The 18,810-nt window shown below is 53.4% G+C and overlaps 1 protein-coding gene across 1 annotated transcript in view; it reads left to right on the forward strand.

The window, feature by feature from the left end:
• CHRDL2 (chordin like 2) overlaps nucleotides 1-3,416 on the forward strand; it is a 28,196-nt gene extending 24,780 nt beyond the window's left edge. Inside the window, exons 10-11 of the mRNA XM_074919084.1 lie at nucleotides 678-770; nucleotides 2,632-3,416. Coding sequence (XP_074775185.1) covers nucleotides 678-770; nucleotides 2,632-2,711 — 173 coding nt within the window. The 3' untranslated portion in view covers nucleotides 2,712-3,416. The remainder of the gene's footprint in view (nucleotides 1-677; nucleotides 771-2,631) is intronic.
• The last annotated feature ends 15,394 nt before the right edge of the window (nucleotides 3,417-18,810 follow it).

Below are 18,810 nucleotides of genomic sequence, written 5' to 3' on the forward strand. Positions count from 1 at the left end.
CCTAATCCCACTGAAAGATCGCTTCCGTTGCTAAATGCAACTTCTGGGCTTCTTGGGTCAAACATCTGAGACAGGCACCTCTGCTAATGGGACAATGCTGGCACAGGCAGAAATATCAATCTCTGCTGAGGCGATTTGGTTTTTTGTTTGGTTTTTTTTCTGTCCTGGAGGAATTTCAGGGGGCAAAGAGATGGAAAACTTTCCTGACACCTTCCAGGAAAGGAAAGCATCTGAGGACGGAGGGTCCTTTGCGGTCGGGGAAGATAGGTGGTCCAGAGTGAGCAGAGAGAACAGAGATCCCAGGATCCTGTTGGTCTCACCCTTATTTCTCTTATGGTTTTAGGGGAGATCAGAGCTCCTCCAGTGCAAGATGCTTTTTGGAGCAACAAAATCCTATTTCTTTCACTTGCTTCATGGTGTTGTCCCTGCCACGTTCTGATTTAACGAGCAGTTACTTTTTTCAAATGAGATCTCTCCCGGGTTTTGGCCAGCCCTGGATTCACTCCCAAACTCCCACCAGGCTCCAGCAGCAGGTTCTGCACCAAACCAGGACCCCGGGGCATCCCATGCAGGCAGTGTTCCTTCTGCATCTCAGGAGGGGACAGAGAGCTGTGCATCCAAACCCGAGCCTTACACTGAGCATCACAGAGTCTGATGCCCTGTGTTTCCTTCTGCAGGAATATTTCATCTGATACAGACCAAGAAAATCAGCAAACAGGAATTCAAGCAAGAAGCACAGAACTTCAGGCTGATCACCAGGACAAACGAAGGTAGGGAGAGAAAAAAAAAAAATCCCATTTCCCTGCTCCACCAGCAGACTCTGCCCCAAACAACCCCATGTTTTGCTGCATAAATCCAGCGTGGCGTGGGGAGCAAACCGAAGGGGGAAGGATTGTGCAAACATAGCCGGGTCAGGGCTGACCTGTCTTCACATGCATATGCAACACTCCTGGTTAGCAGTCACATTTTCACTTTATGGTATCAGAAAGGGCAGCCAGCTTTCTAAAAGTGGATGCACGCTTGTGAAATCCAAAGGCTTTGTCTCTCCAAAGCCTGTAAAACTGTTTGATTTTTTTATATTTAATCCATCTGGTGTTACTGGGGGAGGGGGGAAGAAAAAAGATGCAAGGGATTTGAAAAAAAATAAACTCTTGAAATATTTTTAAAAATCATTCTTAATGTTCTTGGATGTGCGTAAATGTTACAAAAAGCCGGAATGCCAGCGCACATGCCGAGAGTGCTTGTGCAGAGCAAAACTGCCGTGCTATTTCCCGCTGGCTGCCTCTTTGCCCGGGCTGGGTTAGAGTTTAACGGGTTAGGTTCGGATCAGAGCCATTCCTGTATTGTCCAGCACCCACAGGTCACCGGGTCAGCCGGGAATGGTGCTGCTGCCCAGTGCATACCAGCACACCCAGTGCCCCAGGGAGGGTGGAGATTTGTTTTCACCTCCAATCCGTTTGAGACAACACCTCTTGACCAAACCCTGGGGGATTTTTAGGTCTCTGCTCCCAGGTTGGGCTTTGCACCCCCATGAGGTCTCTGGCATGTGCCTCCTTCTTCGTGCCTCAGTTTCCCCTGACAAATAATCCTGTTGTGAAACCGTCCCTCTGCTGTCGCTGCAAGTCCTAGGAAAGCATTTGCTGGTGATTTCTTCACAACAGGAGATTAATTCAGCTAGAAAATACACCCCCCCTAGGGATGACGACGTTAGGGCTGCATAATCCTTGCTGGGGTTACGGGGGAAGTGACCACCTAGAGGGAAAACACCTCCAGCCACCTCCTGCAAGTAGGGGATGCCGGTGTTTTGGGGGGGCAAGGAGGGGGAGTTGGGAAGCTTTGTGCCCATTTTGGGGGTGTTTCCCAGCTTCCTCCAGTGCGTTTGCTTTGCAGGGATCTGCAGCTCACCTGGGAAGCTGTGGGGGCACCTGAGGGGGTTTCTTTTCCTTCTGCAGCAGGACTTTCCCTGGCCATAGGTGGTTGCAAAGCCCTGCGAGGCTGGGATGGCAGCAGAAAAATGAGTATAAATGGGGGGGTGTGGTGGTGTTTGAGCAATCCACCCCCAAGAATTGGGGCTGACAGCCATCACCCTGTGCTGACAAAGAGAGCAGAGAAACATACCCACCCTACCCCATGCCCATGGCCCAAAAAATGTGAATTTTGGGTTTCTGATGATGAATCAGAGGACAAGCAAAATGCTTCGCCCCACCTGAGAGGCAGGGAGTCCATGCCGGGGGAGGACACGGCCCTAACCACTCACGTTAAAGCACACTTTGAAGAGGCAGATGGAGTGATTTACCCCCATTTCAGACCGATCTCTTTTCTTTTGCTCGCACAGGAGTGGTTTCCAGCGAAAGCATTGGCATTGCCATTAATTGTGCTGTTAATTGCATTGCAAGATGTATATAGGGCCTCTCATGACCTCAAATACCATTTTAATTGCAAGATTAGGACCAGATTACTGGGGCTGCTCATGAGCTGCTCCGGCCACAGCACTGTGGGGAGACCTTTCCCCCCATTTCTCACCCATCAGGGTCCTCATGGGTCGTCCAGTGCAGAGGGTGCTGTGTGTGGGGTAAATTCTGTTTTCCTGCTCTGAGGATTGTTGTTGAGCGTCCATCTCTGCCCACCCAGGTCACTGGAACATTTTCCGAGCCCAGACGTCAGAGCTGAGGATGACAGAGAGCCCAGAGAAAGAAACGAAGAACTTGTAAGGAAAAAGAAAAAAAAAAAAAACAACACAACAACAAACTTTAACCTAGCTATCGATTTATCTACACACACACACACATACACATATATAGGAAAACCAAAGTTGCATTATTAAATAGACTGGCACAGCAATAAAGGATACACTAGTGTAAACGACAGAAACTCCAGCAAATGAACCAACCTGAACCGCACTGGAGGCGCAGCCACGGAGGTGCCGAAGAGCGTGAGAGGCCACCCGTTGTCTCCTGCAACCGAAGGTGTCGGGGGGCAGAGGGAGGAGGGAAAGGCGAGGCCTGGGGCGACGTGAAGAGGTGGGGTACATCCCTGACACCCTGGCCTTTCTGCAGAGCGCCAGGAGCGAGCAGTAAAGCAGAACACGACCACGCTTTTTACCAACCGCCGGCGTAAAGGTGACCTGCAAGGAGAGAAAAATCATCCGTATTTCTTTTCTTTGGAACCTCTGTGATCTGCAAAGGGTTTCTTTGGCTGAGTGCCCTCCAAAGGGGGGTTGCCTGAAAAATCTTGGGTCTTTTCTCCTCTGTTTCAGCTGGGAGGATTCTTTTCCCTTCTTTGCAGGTTACTGGAAGACGTAGTTTTTGGGAGGACCCACCTGCTGACAGGGTCTGAGACCCCGAACACTGCACTAAGGTCGCTACTAAGCATGTTATTATGCTATATATTTATATATATCCTACATAATATCTACTGGGCTGTATTCACAGGAGGGGCATCTCCCAAAGGGTGAACAGGACCATTTCTGCAGTGTGGGGAGGAGGATGGGCAGCAGCATTGCCCTCCCCCTGTCTGGAAATAGCTTTGGGGGATTTTCAGGTTGTTTTGGTACATGTATTTATCCCTGGTTTCTTGTTTTATTCTGTTTTGATAAATCTATTTATTTGGAGATCCAGATCTGTCCGATAAATCTGATTAAAGCGTCTTCTTGATTCAGCCTCCTCTGCTGGCTCTTCTGTGTTACAGCTCGGGGGGGGGCCCATTTGGGACCCCCATCCCAGTGGGGTCTGACCCCCTCAGGCAACGTCCTCAGGGTTGGGATGCGGGATGAACGCATGCCAAGAGCATCCCATGGATGCTTTGCTCATCATCGGGAGGGGGATCATCCCATCCCACTTTCGTACGGTCCGCAGGCAATTTGGGGCTGAAAACGGAGCTGGGGGCTGGCAGAGGGTATGGGGGGTCAGGCAAAGGCTGGGGGCAAACATGGGCCAGGAAACGGGAGGTCCTGGTGCTCTGGACGGGCGCCCGAGCAAGCTGCTAAGTGAGTGCAGGTGCTCTCTCTTGGACAGGCAACGGCTCACGTGGGGCTATAAAAGGATCAACGCGAGCAGCTCCCACCCCAGGGACGGCCGTGCCTTCCCCTTCTCTCTTCATTATGCTCCAAAAAAATAAAAAATCGGGGATTGCTGCCACGCGCTCGGGATGTGGATGGAAACCAGGTCTGTCCGTGGCCAAAGGACAGAGGGGAGAAAGAGCAACGCTCCCGCCGACCTGCAGCAAGGAGCAACCGGGGATAAGCGGAGCAGTCGGTGGGCACCGACGAGCCAGGGGACGGGGCCCGTCTGCTTAAATTTACCCAGGGGAAAAAAAATCCTTGCGGTGCTTTGGGCCTTAGGGGTGTTCCTCGTGGTGTGGGGTGAAGGGAGAGAGACTGGAGCTGCTTGCGTTCAGGGAGGGTGCTGCCAGTCCCCACGCTACGCCTGACCCCTCGCTCACCAGCCTAATTAACTCTTAGCTCTTGCGTGCTCTAATTGAAGCAGAGCCAGGCCCAATTTATACTCATTTACCAGAAGTGGCAGGTGTTTGAAATGAAGCTGCCCAGTTGGGTTCCTAGTGAAGGCCTGAAGAAAACCAGCACAAACCCTGCCCTGCCCAGCCCCGATGAGGTTTCCTCCCAGTATCTATAGGTTACTGAGCCCAGTATAGATTGGTGAGCCCATACAGGTTATACTGAGCCCATACAGGTTATACTGAGCCCATATAGGTTATACTGGGCCCATACAGGTTATACTGAGGCCATACAGGTTATACTGAGCCCATACAGGTTATACTGAGCCCATATAGGTTATATTGAGCCCATACAGGTTATACTGAGCCCATACAGGTTATACTGGGCCCATATAGGTTATACTGAGCCCATACAGGTTATACTGAGTCCATACAGGTTATACTGGGCCCATATAGGTTATACTGAGCCCATACAGGTTATACTGAGTCCATACAGGTTATACTGGGCCCATATAGGTTATACTGAGCCCATACAGGTTATACTGAGCCCATACAGGTTATACTGGGCCCATACAGGTTATATTGAGCCCATACAGGTTATAGTGAGCCCATACAGGTTATACTGAGCCCATACAGGTTATACTGGGCCCATACAGGTTATAGTGAGCCCATACAGGTTATAGTGAGCCCATACAGGTTATATTGAGCCCATACAGGTTATACTGAGCCCATATAGGTTATACCGAGCTTGGACACAGGCAAGAGACCTCGTGGGTGCAAATCAGGTGAGGGCCGTGTCCAGAGCTCCTCTACATCTCCAGGAGGGTGGTGGGTGCCACCAGCTGCTCCAGAGCCAGGAGAAACCTTCATGGAGCAGCGCCGGAGGGCTCTGCCTGCCTGGGGTGAGGTCCCTGCCATCCCTCCCCGAGCCATCTCCACCCCGAGCATGGTGCCTTATGTTTCTCTAAAAAAAGAGGGTTTGTAGTAAGCACAGAGCTTCAGCACGGTGTCACCCTGGCCCCCCAGCTGGGCTTTGCGCTGGGCAGGGACATTTGGCGATTAACTGCAATGTGCAAGAGGGAGTTTCTTTGGAGAGAGGTTTCCTGGAGACACGAGATGGAGATGGAGAGGCAGGCCCTTCCCAAGGAACTTCCCGCCAAGAGCTGATCCTACTGCCTGGTCCCTTCAGGGGACACGCGGATGGCATTGCCCTGGTGCTCCGAGGTGGACTGGATCCGCTCTGCCCCTGCCTCTGCCATTGCCCTTGTGCTGGAACTGGTCCCAGCAAACAGGGTTTGGTGCTGAGTGTACTACCCACCACGAAAGAAAGATGTGGAAGTCTCCAAAGATGTTATTTGCCTGATATGACTGTCCCATCCTCCCATAAGTTTATCTCCCAGACCCATTCCTGGCCCTGGCTGCCTCCGAGCACCATCTCGTCCTCTCCGGTGTCAGCTTCTCCCCCGCCGTCGGGTGTTACACCACTGCCAGCTCTCTGTTGTTGTGAGTCAGGCTTTCTGCTGCCTTTCAGTTATCCCGTTACTGCAGCCCTGCTTTGGGACGCTGTCATAAAAGGCACCCCATAAATTTTATATTGAACAGTAAAACATTTTCGCCTTGGCTGCTGTTCCCCCTCACTCGCTGCAGCAACACAGACCGAAGAGGCGAGCTCCAGTTAGGCAGGAGCCAAGCGCCGTATCTCGGCTGCCGGCTCCTGGCAAAGAAAATTGGGATGACATTAGTTTTTGCTGGTTTGGTTGGAGGAATAAACCTGGAGGCACCTCACCTTGCATGGTGTCTGCTGTCCGAGGGGCACAGCCATGGCTGGCACAGGACAGCTTGTCTCCACCCGAGGAGACCCCCAAAAGCCTCCCCTCTGCTCCCTGCGGTGAGGCAGGAGGGGCTCTTACCCATCTGAAGCGATCCCTGAGCCAGTGGGGACAGGAAGGGTGGGCTCAGCTCTCTCTTCAGATGGCAGAGCTGCAACCATGGGCTTCTTAGATGGGTTCCTCACCCTTCCCCAGCCACCTGTCCTCATCCATCCATCATCCATCCATCCGTCCATCCATCCATCCATCCATCATCCATCCATCCATCATCCATCCATCATCCATCCATCATCCATCCATCATCCATCCATCCGTCCATCCATCCATCCGTCCATCCATCCATCCATCCATCATCCATCCATCATCCATCCATCCATCCATCCATCATCCATCCATCATCCATCCATCCATCCATCCATCCATCCATCCATCCATCCATCGATCCATCCATCATCCATCCATCATCCATCATCCATCCATCCATCCATCCATCCATCATCCATCCATCCATCCATCCATCCATCCATCCATCCATCGATCCATCCATCATCCATCCATCATCCATCATCCATCCATCCATCATCCATCCATCATCCATCCATCCATCCATCCATCCATCCATCCATCCATCCATCCATCCTTCTCCACCCATAACCTTTTGGGCCCTTTGGCTTTTTTTTCCCTGCAGTGGCATGGGAAGGAGAAGACATCAGCCTTCTCCTGAGTGCTGGCAAGTGTCAGAGACCACCATTTCTCCAGGACTGTAAATAAACATCCCAGAGGAGCGCTGGGGACATGCACAGGGGTGGCGTGTGGCCGGGGAGGGGCAGAGGGACTTGCTGTGGGGCTGGACTGGGCTACAAGCGGTGGGTAAGCTCCTGCAATGGTGTCAGTGATAGGCCGGAGCCGTCCCCCTCAGGAGCCTGCCCTAATGACCACCTCCCCCGGGGGACCTCTTAGAGGCTGCTTTCTCCACGGGGGCATCTCTGGGGATTAACCCTTTTAATTGGATCAGCAGCCACAGATCAGAAGCCAACATTTCGCGGTTGGTGGCATCGCCTCCCTCGCCCTGCTCCTCCTCCCTGCGTCCGTTTGCCTCTGCAGGAATCACCCCGTTTCCACCCCGAGCCGTGAAGACGGGGTTGATCGGGGGGCAGAGCCGGCACAGCACCGTGGGACTTTTCATCCCTTGTGACACGGAGTTTGCAGGGCAGGGCTGGGCTTTCTGCGGAGGATTTCAGGGGGCTGCTCCCAGGGTGTGCAGGGATGTTCCCTGGGGACATCCCACGTGTCTCACTGTCACCTCTGCTGCAGCACGGACCATGTGGGCGCCCACCCCACCATGGCTGAGGCCACCCTGCCCTGCCACACATAGACCCACGTGTCCCTGAGCCCTCGCTAATGATTTTATGATTGTGATGATATAGGAATTTTAATGATATGATGATATGATCATTTTAATGTGATATATAGTCATTTACGATATGATGATATAATCATTTTAACGACTCCCCTTACCCCCAGGTGGCTCAGCACCTTTGTAGTCTTTCTTTACAGCTGGGCCACCTTCCTCACAGCTTCTTAACAGGGTTTATAGCCCTGTCATTGCCCAGTTGTGCTGGTTGTCTCATTCCTGATCTGTTTAAGGGTTGGGAACAGAACAAAACCTTGCAATCATGACTGTTCGCACATCTGTGAGCAAGGAGAATCAGCTTGTAGTTGCAGAGATGATGCCCGGTTGGTGAAAAATGGAGCTCTCTGAGACCTCCCTGCATATCCTGGCTGATGTCCCCCCACCTCGGGCTGCCGTCCCCAGGTTTCTCTTGAATGAGCCACAGAGCAGGAGATGGGGTTTCAGCCAGCTCAGACCTTTGCTGATGTGGATAAACCCCGTGAGCAGAAAGCCAGCACCCACTGGTGGCACCACTGAGCTGGAGGAACAGCATAGACCTTCATGCTGTCACGCAGAGGTTGCCTCGTGTCTTGAGAGCAGAATTCCCAAATGCAGTTTGTATGACACTGAGGGCTTTGGGGCTCCAAATGTCCTGTCCAAGAGAACCTGGCATGGACCCAGACACCCGCCGTGGCCTGAGCCAGGAGGAGAGGGGGACATCAGTGTGCCCAGCCCTTGCAAGGAGAAGGGCTCTTGCACGAAGACTGAGACATCCACAGGTTTTGCCACCCTGCCTGCATCTGCCTTGGCTCTGCCAACATTTTGTACCTGGGTTAAACGGCTAGTTCTGAGCACCGCCGGGCAACTGCTCCATTGAACTCGCTCCTTGGGGTATTGGCAGGAGCATCCATGCACTTGGACCGCGGTAGCATCTCTCCCGTTGGAAGGGATTTGGCTCCAAGGGGCAACACAACACACAGGGGTGTTTACTGCAGCCTCCTGCCTGGGGCAGTTGTGTCCTCACCACAGTCCCTTCTCGACCCTCAGGGAGGAGATGGTGTGATTTAATTACATGCTGCCACTGCTTCCGCAGGACCCACATCTCCTGCTGCTTCTTCTGTGAGACCTGCATCTCCTCTCAGCCCTCCTGCAATCCCTCTCTCCTCTTCCTCTGATCTGTTTTGTGCTCGGTAAGTGCATCAGATATCCCACGGCTGGTGCAGCCTGTGCTGAGGCACCTTTGGTCTCTGCAGAGAGCATTTGGGCACTGGTTCCAGTTTGGGTCCCCAGCATCAGGCAGGCAGTGACAGGCTGGACCCAGTCCAGCTGGAAGATACGCCAAAAAAAGCTTTCCCCTTCAGGCTGATCAAACGCTGGAACAGGGACCAAGGGAAGGAGGGGCATCCCATCCTTGGAGAAACTCAGCCCTTGCCTGGACGCAGCCCTGAGCAACCTGATGTAACTTCAAAGCTGTCCCTGCTTGGAGCCTGAGGTTGGACCAGGGACCTCCTGGGGTCCCGTCCAACCTGAATTACCCTGTGGCTGTGTGGTCTGGGACGGATGGCAAGTCACCATCAGAAATCTTGGCTCCACTGCTGGGGTCTTAGGGGTTTTTTACGTCAGAGCCATGCTATTTCATGCTCTATTATCAGGTTAGTCAAAACACTTCTCTAAACTATATGTCTATATAATTGCCAGCTACACTCACTTCCTTGGCTCCTGCTGTTTTCCATTGCATCGGATTTTCAGTCATGCAAAATATCTACTTTCACCTTAATCTGCATGAAGCCCCCCTTCCCCGCGGGCAGCTCAGGAGTGAAGGGGAAGCCAATACCTCTCGGCTACGTTTGCTGGAGCCTTGTTCTCCACCGGGCAAGGCAGAAGAGCTGGTGCTGGTGACATGCAGCGCTCAGTTTGGGGGGTCTCGGCACCATTGGTGTTCTGCCATGGGGAAATGAAGTCACATAAAAGAAGGTTTTGTTGGGTTTGGTGCTGCCCTGAAAGTCCTGTATGAAACCCACGGCTCTGGAGGTGTTTTTAATTTTTGTCTCATAAAGCATCTCCCAGTGATCTGGGGTGTCTGTTCTCATATCACCTTGCCCCAGCCGAAGTCAGGGATTTCTCCCTAAAAGGTTGGGATTTATCTTAAAATGATGCTTGCAGTTATCCAGACAGACCCACACACCACGCTGGGTGAGTGCTGCCCCCACACCTGCTCTCCTTTGCACATCCCTTTCTTTTTCGGCGGTGAGAAATGGAGAACCCAGCAGATGAGCCATGCTGCACAGCTCACAGGCTCTTCTCGTGCCACCGTGGACCTGTCTCCTCTCCAGACTAAACAGTCCTAATATTTCCTGTCTCTTCTCACATAGAAATGTGTCTGTAATCACTCTTTTCTCCTGTTTCTGCTTTTCGGATGCCAGAGCAGCTCAGGATGTACCTAATCTGCCAGGTTGTCCAAGCTGCAGGGGAAATGAGATTGCATTTCCCTGCCTCCACCTTTGTCAAAGCTTGACACCCCCGAAACTGGAAAAGAAAAAAAATCCCTGCAGAGAAAAGCTTTGCCAGCAAGTCAGGTCTACCCGGACACTGGAAAAAGGCCCTGGCTGCCTGAAAGACGGGTGCTGAGAAAGGAGTGATGAGAAAAACAGGGAAATCCTCAGAGACCAAGGCTGGCGGGGCTGGAGCCAAAGGATGGATGGGAGGTGGGGGAAATGTGACCAGCGTGGCACCACCACTGCCCTGGGGGCTCTTTCCTCTGGCATGATGCTTGGTCTCTCTGCCCTGGACGTGCTACGTGGCCATCCCCAAATGAGGGGTTTCCGAAGGGAAAAGCAGGACAAACCGATGGTATAAAGGAGCTGGTGGAGCATCATCCCGCAGCGCTCATGGTCCTCCTGCCCTGCAGGATGCAGGGAGCTGCCCACGCTGCCTCCAGCTGCCCTTTCCAGTGCACTGGGGTGGTGTTTCTTGCTCTTTTTCTTTTTTCTTTTTTTTTTTTTTTTTTTTGCTCACGAGACCACACAGTCCCCAGCAGACATCCCTGTTTGTACAGGCTGGATAAATCCGAAGGAAACTGCTCACGAGTCCTTCTCACCAGCATTGCCAAAAGACCATGATTCAGTGCTTTTTTTTTGGGCAGAAATTAATTAGTTCAGGCCCATCACAATTATCTAACTCAATGAGCACAACAATAACCCACTGTTTAAAGGTTGTTCATGGCCATTTAGCACCATCTGGGTCGTCTGATCAGGGGCTTTGAAAACAGTTGAAAATGAAGTAAGAAGGATTGCTTGGCTCGGACGCCCCTTTTTGCCTCCCAGCTGCACAGACAATGAAAATAATCCTGATAGACCCATTAGACACAGGCAGAGGGACTGCGGAGCAAACATCACCCCGTATCTTGCTGTGCCCCTCTGAGCTGGAGGTCAGTGTCCCCAAAAGGGAAAGTGGTGGCCTTGGAAGGAGAAAGAGAGAAGAGCTTGGCCACGTGTCCAAATGGCAAAGAGCTCTGCCCTGGACATGCTCCTCTGCAAGCTTTGGGGGTTGAGTTTGAGTGGGTGAAGCTTGAGGCATCCCCATGGAAAGGTTGGGAGGTGCAGAGGTCTCTGCTGCTGCTCAGGACTTGGACCACTTTGGAGATGGAGCAGTTTCTTGTGGGCACTGGAAGATGGATTTGAGGGTTTGCCAAGTTGGGCTTGGGCTTCCCCCAAGCTGGGAAGGCAGTGGGCAGCACTGTTGATTTTGAAGAGCGAGTGTCTGCTCACCATGTCCAAATCTGCCCTGAGAGGGACTCAGAACCTGCTGGAAATTCAGGACAGACTCATCCTTGGGTGGCCACCTGAGGAATGAGGCTCCCCATGTCATCTAAGTTAGGAGATGCAACAGCTGATAGCCCCTGTGCACCCTCCATGGCCCTCCCGGCAGCCAACCTCCAGGTCCCACAGTCCCTCCAGTAGCTGGCTTGGGCCTCCCAGTCCCACCAGTCCCATATCACAGCCCCTCCCAATTTCTTCAATATCCATCCCAGACTGACAGTTTCTCCAACGCCCGGCTGTGACCTGTGGCCTGACCATGTTGCTGGCACCCAGATCCCCAAACACACATGCACACGCAGGACAGAGCGCCTCAACCAGGAAAAGAGTTAGAAATGGAGCTTAGTGAGGAAATGGGGTCTAATTAATGAGACAAAAACTGCGCTGATTTGGGACAAATCCCTCTGCTTAGACAGAACCGGCCCATTTATCTCCTTATGCCTCTACTTTCACACGCCTGTTTGTCCCCAGACCTCCTTCACCCCTTCCTTTGCCCACTGTTGGCCCATCCCCTCAACATTGTCTTCTACAGCCACCAAATGCTCTTCCCTTGGGGTCTCAGCACCTTCCTTCATCCTCATGCTCGGGCATGAATCCCTGGGGGCAACCAAACCCCTTCCTACATCATGGGAGGAACGGTGGTGGCACCGTGAACTTCTCCATCCCCCATCACCACACCTTGTACCAGCCACACTGTTTCCCCCAGGCTGGGGGGGGTCTGGCTGTGGATGGGGTCTTGGGTAGGAACAACACACGGATTTATAGCCCTGGTTTTGCTGCAATCTCTGCAGTGCAACACGCTCGCTGTGCCCATGGGATCTGGGTGTCTGGCCATGCCTGGTGGAGGCTGTGCTGAGCACAGACACCACCACGTCTTCTGCAGAGAGGGCGCCCGGCTTTCTACCTCTGCCATAGCCACAGGAGCACTGATGTGGGGCATATCTTCCTCCATGGAGCACTATCGTGGCCACCACAACTTGCACCAGGAGCTTTGCCAGCTGGAGGCATCAACTGCTTCTCATCAATGGGGCAGTTGCTTGCATGAGTGGCCAGCAGCGTGACTTGTGCTCAGATCTGGCCATACGTCTCCTCAGGGTAGACTGGACATCTCTGAAACGTGGTTGTGTGACAGATTTTTGATCTGGAGGGGCCCAGAAGGGTGGATTTTGAGTGGTCAGAGGAAGACAGCTAACCTTCTTTGCCCTGGGAAGGTGCATGTCTCAGCTGGGCTGAGGTGGTGAGGTTCAACCCATGGGCTGGAATGGGCACCACGGCTTCTTGCAATGGCCAAGAATGAGTTCAAAAGGGGACAGAGACCAAGTGATGGAAGGGGCTGCTGTGGAATGTGGCTGTCCAGTGGCATGAGCTCTGCCCTTGCAGCACCATTTCTCCCTCAGGGTCACTGGGGGAAGCCAGTGTGACCGGCCTGGTAGGGGACATTGCATTTGGACATGTTTTTGGCTAGAGGATCCCACTCATGGTGTCCCAGGGCACCTGGTGGGGCAAGGGGACACATGTCTTAAGGGTTTTCCCAGGTGCTGAGCATCAGGACGAACGTTGCAGCGTGCCTTGGACACTGATTCATGGTACAGCTGTCCCGATGGCTTCCTTCCCCTCAGCACCCCATCTCACCAGTTTCGTCCAGCAGCCCTGGAATGAGATTGTTCTTCTCTGCAGGGGGATGAACAACATCGTTGCCAACCCCTTGTCCCTCTTGCACCATCCTGCAGCTGCCCTGCAGCACAAGAGAGGTCTTCTCCTCCCATGGGATGGAAAAAATTGTCTTTGAAGAGAGTGGCCATGCTAAAGACATGTGTGTGTGAGCGATCCATATCAGCAGGAGTCCTGCTTGCACTGGGAAGGGGGGTCTCCATCTCCTGAATGGTGTCTGCGATCGCTGTTTACAACAGAAAATGAGATGTTTCTTCATGTTTGTGCTCAGCAATGGTTCTTCAAGCACTGTTAGGGGTTGGAGCAGGCTGGGCTCTTGGCATGGGGTTCCCATCAAGCAGCGCAAAGCTGCTGAGGTCTGGGTGGGAGGTCATTTTCATCAGTTGGTCCTGTTGCTGCTACGCCATGCATCTCTCATTTTTTCACGACACGAAGACTCACATTTTAGGAAAGATCCCGTCTGGTTGCCCTCTAGGACTTGGTCCTGCTTGGAGAAAGCTGAACATGTCACCATGGGCTTGCATACTGGCTCTGGGCAGGTGGGAACCCATCGCCTGTTCCCAGCCCAACTGCAAGCTCAGCTCTCGTCCCAGGGGAGGAAGGTCCTAGGAGCCCACCCCCATGGTTGGGAGCTGGCTCTTGCCTGTCTCCATGTCTCTCCCACCCTGGGTGGCAGGGCCACCGGCTGCTGGAGCCTCAGGGTGGTTATTCCCCCAGGGACAGCTGCAGTGAGATGGGTCGGGGATGCAGGAAGGGCAAAACTCCAGGACGACCTCAGCACCCAACCTCCAACCTCGCTGCTCCAACCTCCAGCATTTCTGCAAACAAAGGGAACCACAAGATATTAAACCTCCAGGTCCAGAGCGGGATGGACAGGCAGGTCTCCAAGAAACCGATCTAGATGGGAAATGTAGGCAAGTGTGTCTGCCCGCCCCCCACCTACCATGTCAGTGTCCATCCAAACAGGCCAAATACAGGTTTTTTAATTTTTTTTTTTTCCCTGCATGGCTCTATAGCTGGTTTTTGCTTGGTGCCGAGTGCTCCAGGCCGCAGCTTGCGCAGGAAAACCTGGTAAAGCAGAGTTTTACTCACCGGGGCGCTGCCCCGGACAGCAAGAGGGGTTTGGCAGGGGGCTGCAGAGCAACCCACTAAGATTCCTCCGAACCCCATCAGGCTTCCGGCTCCCGTTCCGTGGCAGGAGGATCGGCACTAAATAACGAACAGAAACATTGATCCCCTTCCAGGCTGCTTTTAGCACGTCCCGAGAAGTTACACAGACACTGGTGCAGGCTCCTTCTCCTCCTCGGTGGAGTGAGGGAATCTGGAGCCTACTGACGTATCAGCCCAGACGTGACACAGAGGAGAGATGCACGTTGTCCTTCCCTCGATGACCTTCCTTGGAAGTCAGGAAGACCCAGTTGCACAACGAGTGAAGGCTTTCAATATGTGATGATAGTTGCATCAATACGTGATGAGGCTATTAGCGATCGTTACCTGGGCCAAGAGGTTTCCAGGGGAAAACTGCAAATTACTTTGCTCACATTCCAAGATGGATTATTGGCATTTGAAGCTGAATGTGAATCACCAAAATCAACAAAAGAGGCCGGTTAGAGGTGAATATAATTTGGCCCTTCATCTAAATGACCACCAGCCTGTGATAGATACCCAAAATTACTAGAACAAGCTCTCCAGGGAGCGCTGATCTGCCAATAAGCAAGAGATCGTGTGACTGCTGCTGAGTTTCCAGCTCAGGTTTGCCAACCTCTCACCCAGGATCACCAGATCCCCAAAGGCATTTGGGTGCCTCTTGCCCTTGAACCTGCCCTGTAGATCTAAACAGCTCTGGTGAAAATCAGGGCGTACCAGAATCAGAGGGAGTTTTGTCCTTCATGTTGGCATGGCCAAGGTTTAACCCTGCGCATCCAAAAGGATTTTGAGGAAGGTTTTGTCTTTGAAATGGTAATTTAACCCTTTCAAGCTGGTCCTTGCCTTGTAAGAACCATTTTCTTGTGAAATGGCAATTTCTTTGTCTTTGAAATTGAAATTTAACCCTTTCAAGCTTGTCCTTGCCTTGGAGGAATCATTTTCCTGTGACCCAAAGCTTGAGTTTTACCTCTCTTCCTCGGCCAGGCAGCATGTGTGCTGGTTGGGAAGTGGAAATCGGGGTTGACTTGGCTGCTGACTACCTTCCAAGGGACTTGGTGCCCCTTGGGGTCATGTTGCAGGTCCTCGGTGAAGACAAATGCTGAGCTGAATGTGGACAAGTGATGGGAGCTGGGACTTGCAGCCACAGCTTGGTTGTAGCTCATTGCTCTTCCTTTTTGTGAGACCAGCAGTAGAGTAGCCCAATGTCCATGCGGGGCTCCAAAACAAGCCTTGGCTGATGCTCTTACCAGTCCCGGGGTCCCATTTCCCAGTGGGGATAGTCCCTCCTCCCTTGTGAAGTTTTTCACCCCCTGGGGAGCAGCCGTGCTCCCCACACCTGGTCTGGGGAAGAGGGATAACGTCATCCGCAGCTCCTTGGCACAAAAGCGATTGCAAAATACCAGCCAGCAGGCCAGGAGAGAGGCCAGCTGGGGGAAAACTTATGGGTGAGCCCCGCGCCAAGTCTCCCAGCCGGGAATTGGTGGGGAGGGCTCAGGCTCTGCTTTTCACAGAGCTTGCGGTTTTATTCCCTTTACACCAAGGTACGGGGAGGGAGGAGGCATCTCTTGCAACCAAAAATCCCTGGGATTTTGTTCTTCAAACATCTTGGTTTGGGGATAGTCCAGTGGGATACGTCAGTGGAAGATTTTTGGGAAGTGACATCCCAGTGTCCCTGTGGGATGGACTCAGCAGGCCTGGGGTGCCCCGTGACACTGTGCATGCTCCTCTCCCATGTCCTCCTCTTCTTCCCTCTCTCCTCTGGTTTTTTAGACATCCTAGAGCTTTTTTAGAGGCCCAACAGAGTGTTGTGATGGTTCATGAAGCTCTCCAGGCTTTGCCAGGAGCTCCAGCCCTTGCTTTGAATCTGCTCCCCTCTCCAGCCTGTGGTCCCTGCTGGGAGAGGTGGGATCTTGGGGAGCAGATGCTGCTGCTTGGGGTTTTATTCCCTGCAGTGAATTTTGAAGTTGCTGCTTAGCCCGCTGGAGGGGAGCGTGCAGACAACCCCCCCACCAGCCTTGCCTCCCCAAATTGAGGGAAAACACAAGAATCAGGGCGAGTGGGAGCTGCCCCTTCCTTGGGGTGCCCCCCTGGTTCCTGGCAGGGGATGGGTCAGGGCTTGAAGGTGGATGTCACATCCAAACCCATTGTGCTCAATAGCCACCGGCAGCTCCATGCACTCACCTGGTCCCTGTTTGAACCCACCCAGAATTTTGGCCTCCACAAGGTCTTGCAGAAGGTCTGAATTCACAGCTGCAACCTGTTGGCCCCTAATTACTCCTGATTTGCATCCGAGTAGGTAAGACCCCCAGCACTTGGAGATTTGTTTAGAAATGCTGCCTTATTTTTTACAATGTTTCTGAGTTTCCATCTCAAAAAGCATTTTCAGGCTTTTTTCCAGCCTGGTGGGGTGTCATGGGGGGATGTATGACCCGCCCAGGAGACCAAAATGCTGTTCCTCACCCCGCAGAAATCAATTTTTTCTCTCTAGCACTGGGCTCTGACTGAGGAACTGGCAAGTCCTGGCATGGAAAAAGCTTTTTAACAGCGTTAGAGCAGCTTTATCCACCCAACCGGCAATGCTGGCGTGGGATGGACTCGGGTGGACCATCCCTGGACCACGGTGGGCAGCACTGCAGAGCCAGTGGGAAGCAGGCACGTCCCCTCCTTTGGCAGTGGCAAGGATTTGTGTGCCTCCAAACCCACCCATCAGCACCCCCTTTCTGCTCCACCCCTGGGCAGGGAAGAGGGTTTGCTTTTGGGGCCAAAGCACCCAAGATCCCGCTCTGGCCACCACTACTGGAGAGCATCACCTCCAGGCAAAGGATGAGAAGATGTGATGGGGACCATCAGTGTGGGTCAGGTTCAACCCGACCTCCAGCTGTGTGCACGGCGGGCGAGGAGGGATGGGATACACTGGGATTTTAGAAAAGTTTTTGACAACACCTCCACTAGCATCCTCATGGCCAAAACCGGGGAGCTATGGAGTGGTAGGGACACCCCTACAGCAGGTATCCCTGGTATACAAGGCTGGGAGAGGGTGAGGATGGCTGAGGGTGCTGCCGTTGGGCTCCTTCCCACCCAGATTTACTCCTAAATTCTTTTTGGAAGTGCAGCCCCATGGTGAGTGGGGTAGAGGGCTGGAGAGATGCGGTCCCTTGAGATGGGCCATGTGGGACAGGAGGAATGCCAGAAATCCATCGTTATAACAATAATCTTATTTGAATATTATTATTTAAAATGTACGGTGAGGATGGCTGCCTGAGCAGAAGAGATTGTGGTGGGTGAGCAGGAGCTGGAGCAGGAGCAGCGATGGAGGAGAAGAATGATGATGATGATGAGAATCAGATCTGCTCTTGGATAAACAAGTCAAAACTCTTCAAAACCCCAGATTTAGCAAGCTGGGTGACCCCCAAATTTAGCAGGACACTGTGAGCGGGTGCTGTGGTGGTTATGTGACAGTGTGCCATGGCGGTGGGTGTCAGCGAGTGTCACCAGGGGCTGGGTGCTGAGTGCAGCCCCCAGACCCATGGAAACAACTCCCCAGAACCTGCCAACAGCCCCCTGGCACCGGTAACATGAAAGGGAGGTGGAGAAAATTTAATTCCCCAGAGGTGGGATGTTCTGTCCCAACTCCATTGCACACCAGCATCCCCTGATGGGTGTTTTGGCCCCGGGGAGGGTGAGGCTGGGACTGTGGGGCGATTGTTTCACTGCTGGGGTTACAAGAACATCCCTGTGAGTTAATTCCTGTCCTCTCGTGCCTTGGCATGGGACAGGCATCGTGTGGCACGCGGCCAGACCCCCTGTGACATCGTGCCTGTGGTGAAGGGTGAGGAGGGAGCTGCATCGGCAACACCACGCCAGGGACCCTGTCCGGGGGCTGCGTCCCCTCCTTGGGGGGGGGCCTGGGGACAGTGGAGCAGTCACTGGGGATCGTGGTTGGGATGCAGGGGAATTAGAGCCAGTGTGGGGCTGACATCCTGGATTGGGGGGGGCAGGTCTCCCCGCTAATGCCTCTGCCTGCCTCCCCAAGTGGCTCTGCCCGTGCTGGGGTGTTTCAAGAGCCACGGACGGGCCTGGGGATGGGGATGGGGCTCAGCACCCCGGACACACTCATGGCTGCCCTGTGCACCACAGGAGACCTGGGAAGAGCAGGGATGTCCCTGGGGGGGGCTGGGACCTCGAAGCTGGTCCCTCGTCCCTCCCCCAAACAGACACAGGTCTCCAAACTGGGGGGGGGACCAACCCCCACAAGCATCCCTGTCACTGGGGATGGCATGATGGTCCACCAGGAGCTGGTGCTGAGCTCTGCCATCTCCAGGCTCAAGCATCCCCTTCTGGGTGCAGGGCAGGGTGACACCCTTGTGCCAGCCGCCCCCCCCAAATTTCCCCCTGGCCGTGGGGCTCACCAGCCCACCCCTTCCACACTGGGGTCCTCCCTGGCAGCCCACACCCCCTCTCTCAGCAGGGCCAGTAGCCGGGAACCTGTGCTGGGACCAGAAGC

The sequence above is a fragment of the Athene noctua genome, chromosome 1 (genome assembly GCF_965140245.1).
Source record: "Athene noctua chromosome 1, bAthNoc1.hap1.1, whole genome shotgun sequence".
Lineage (NCBI taxonomy): Eukaryota > Metazoa > Chordata > Aves > Strigiformes > Strigidae > Athene > Athene noctua.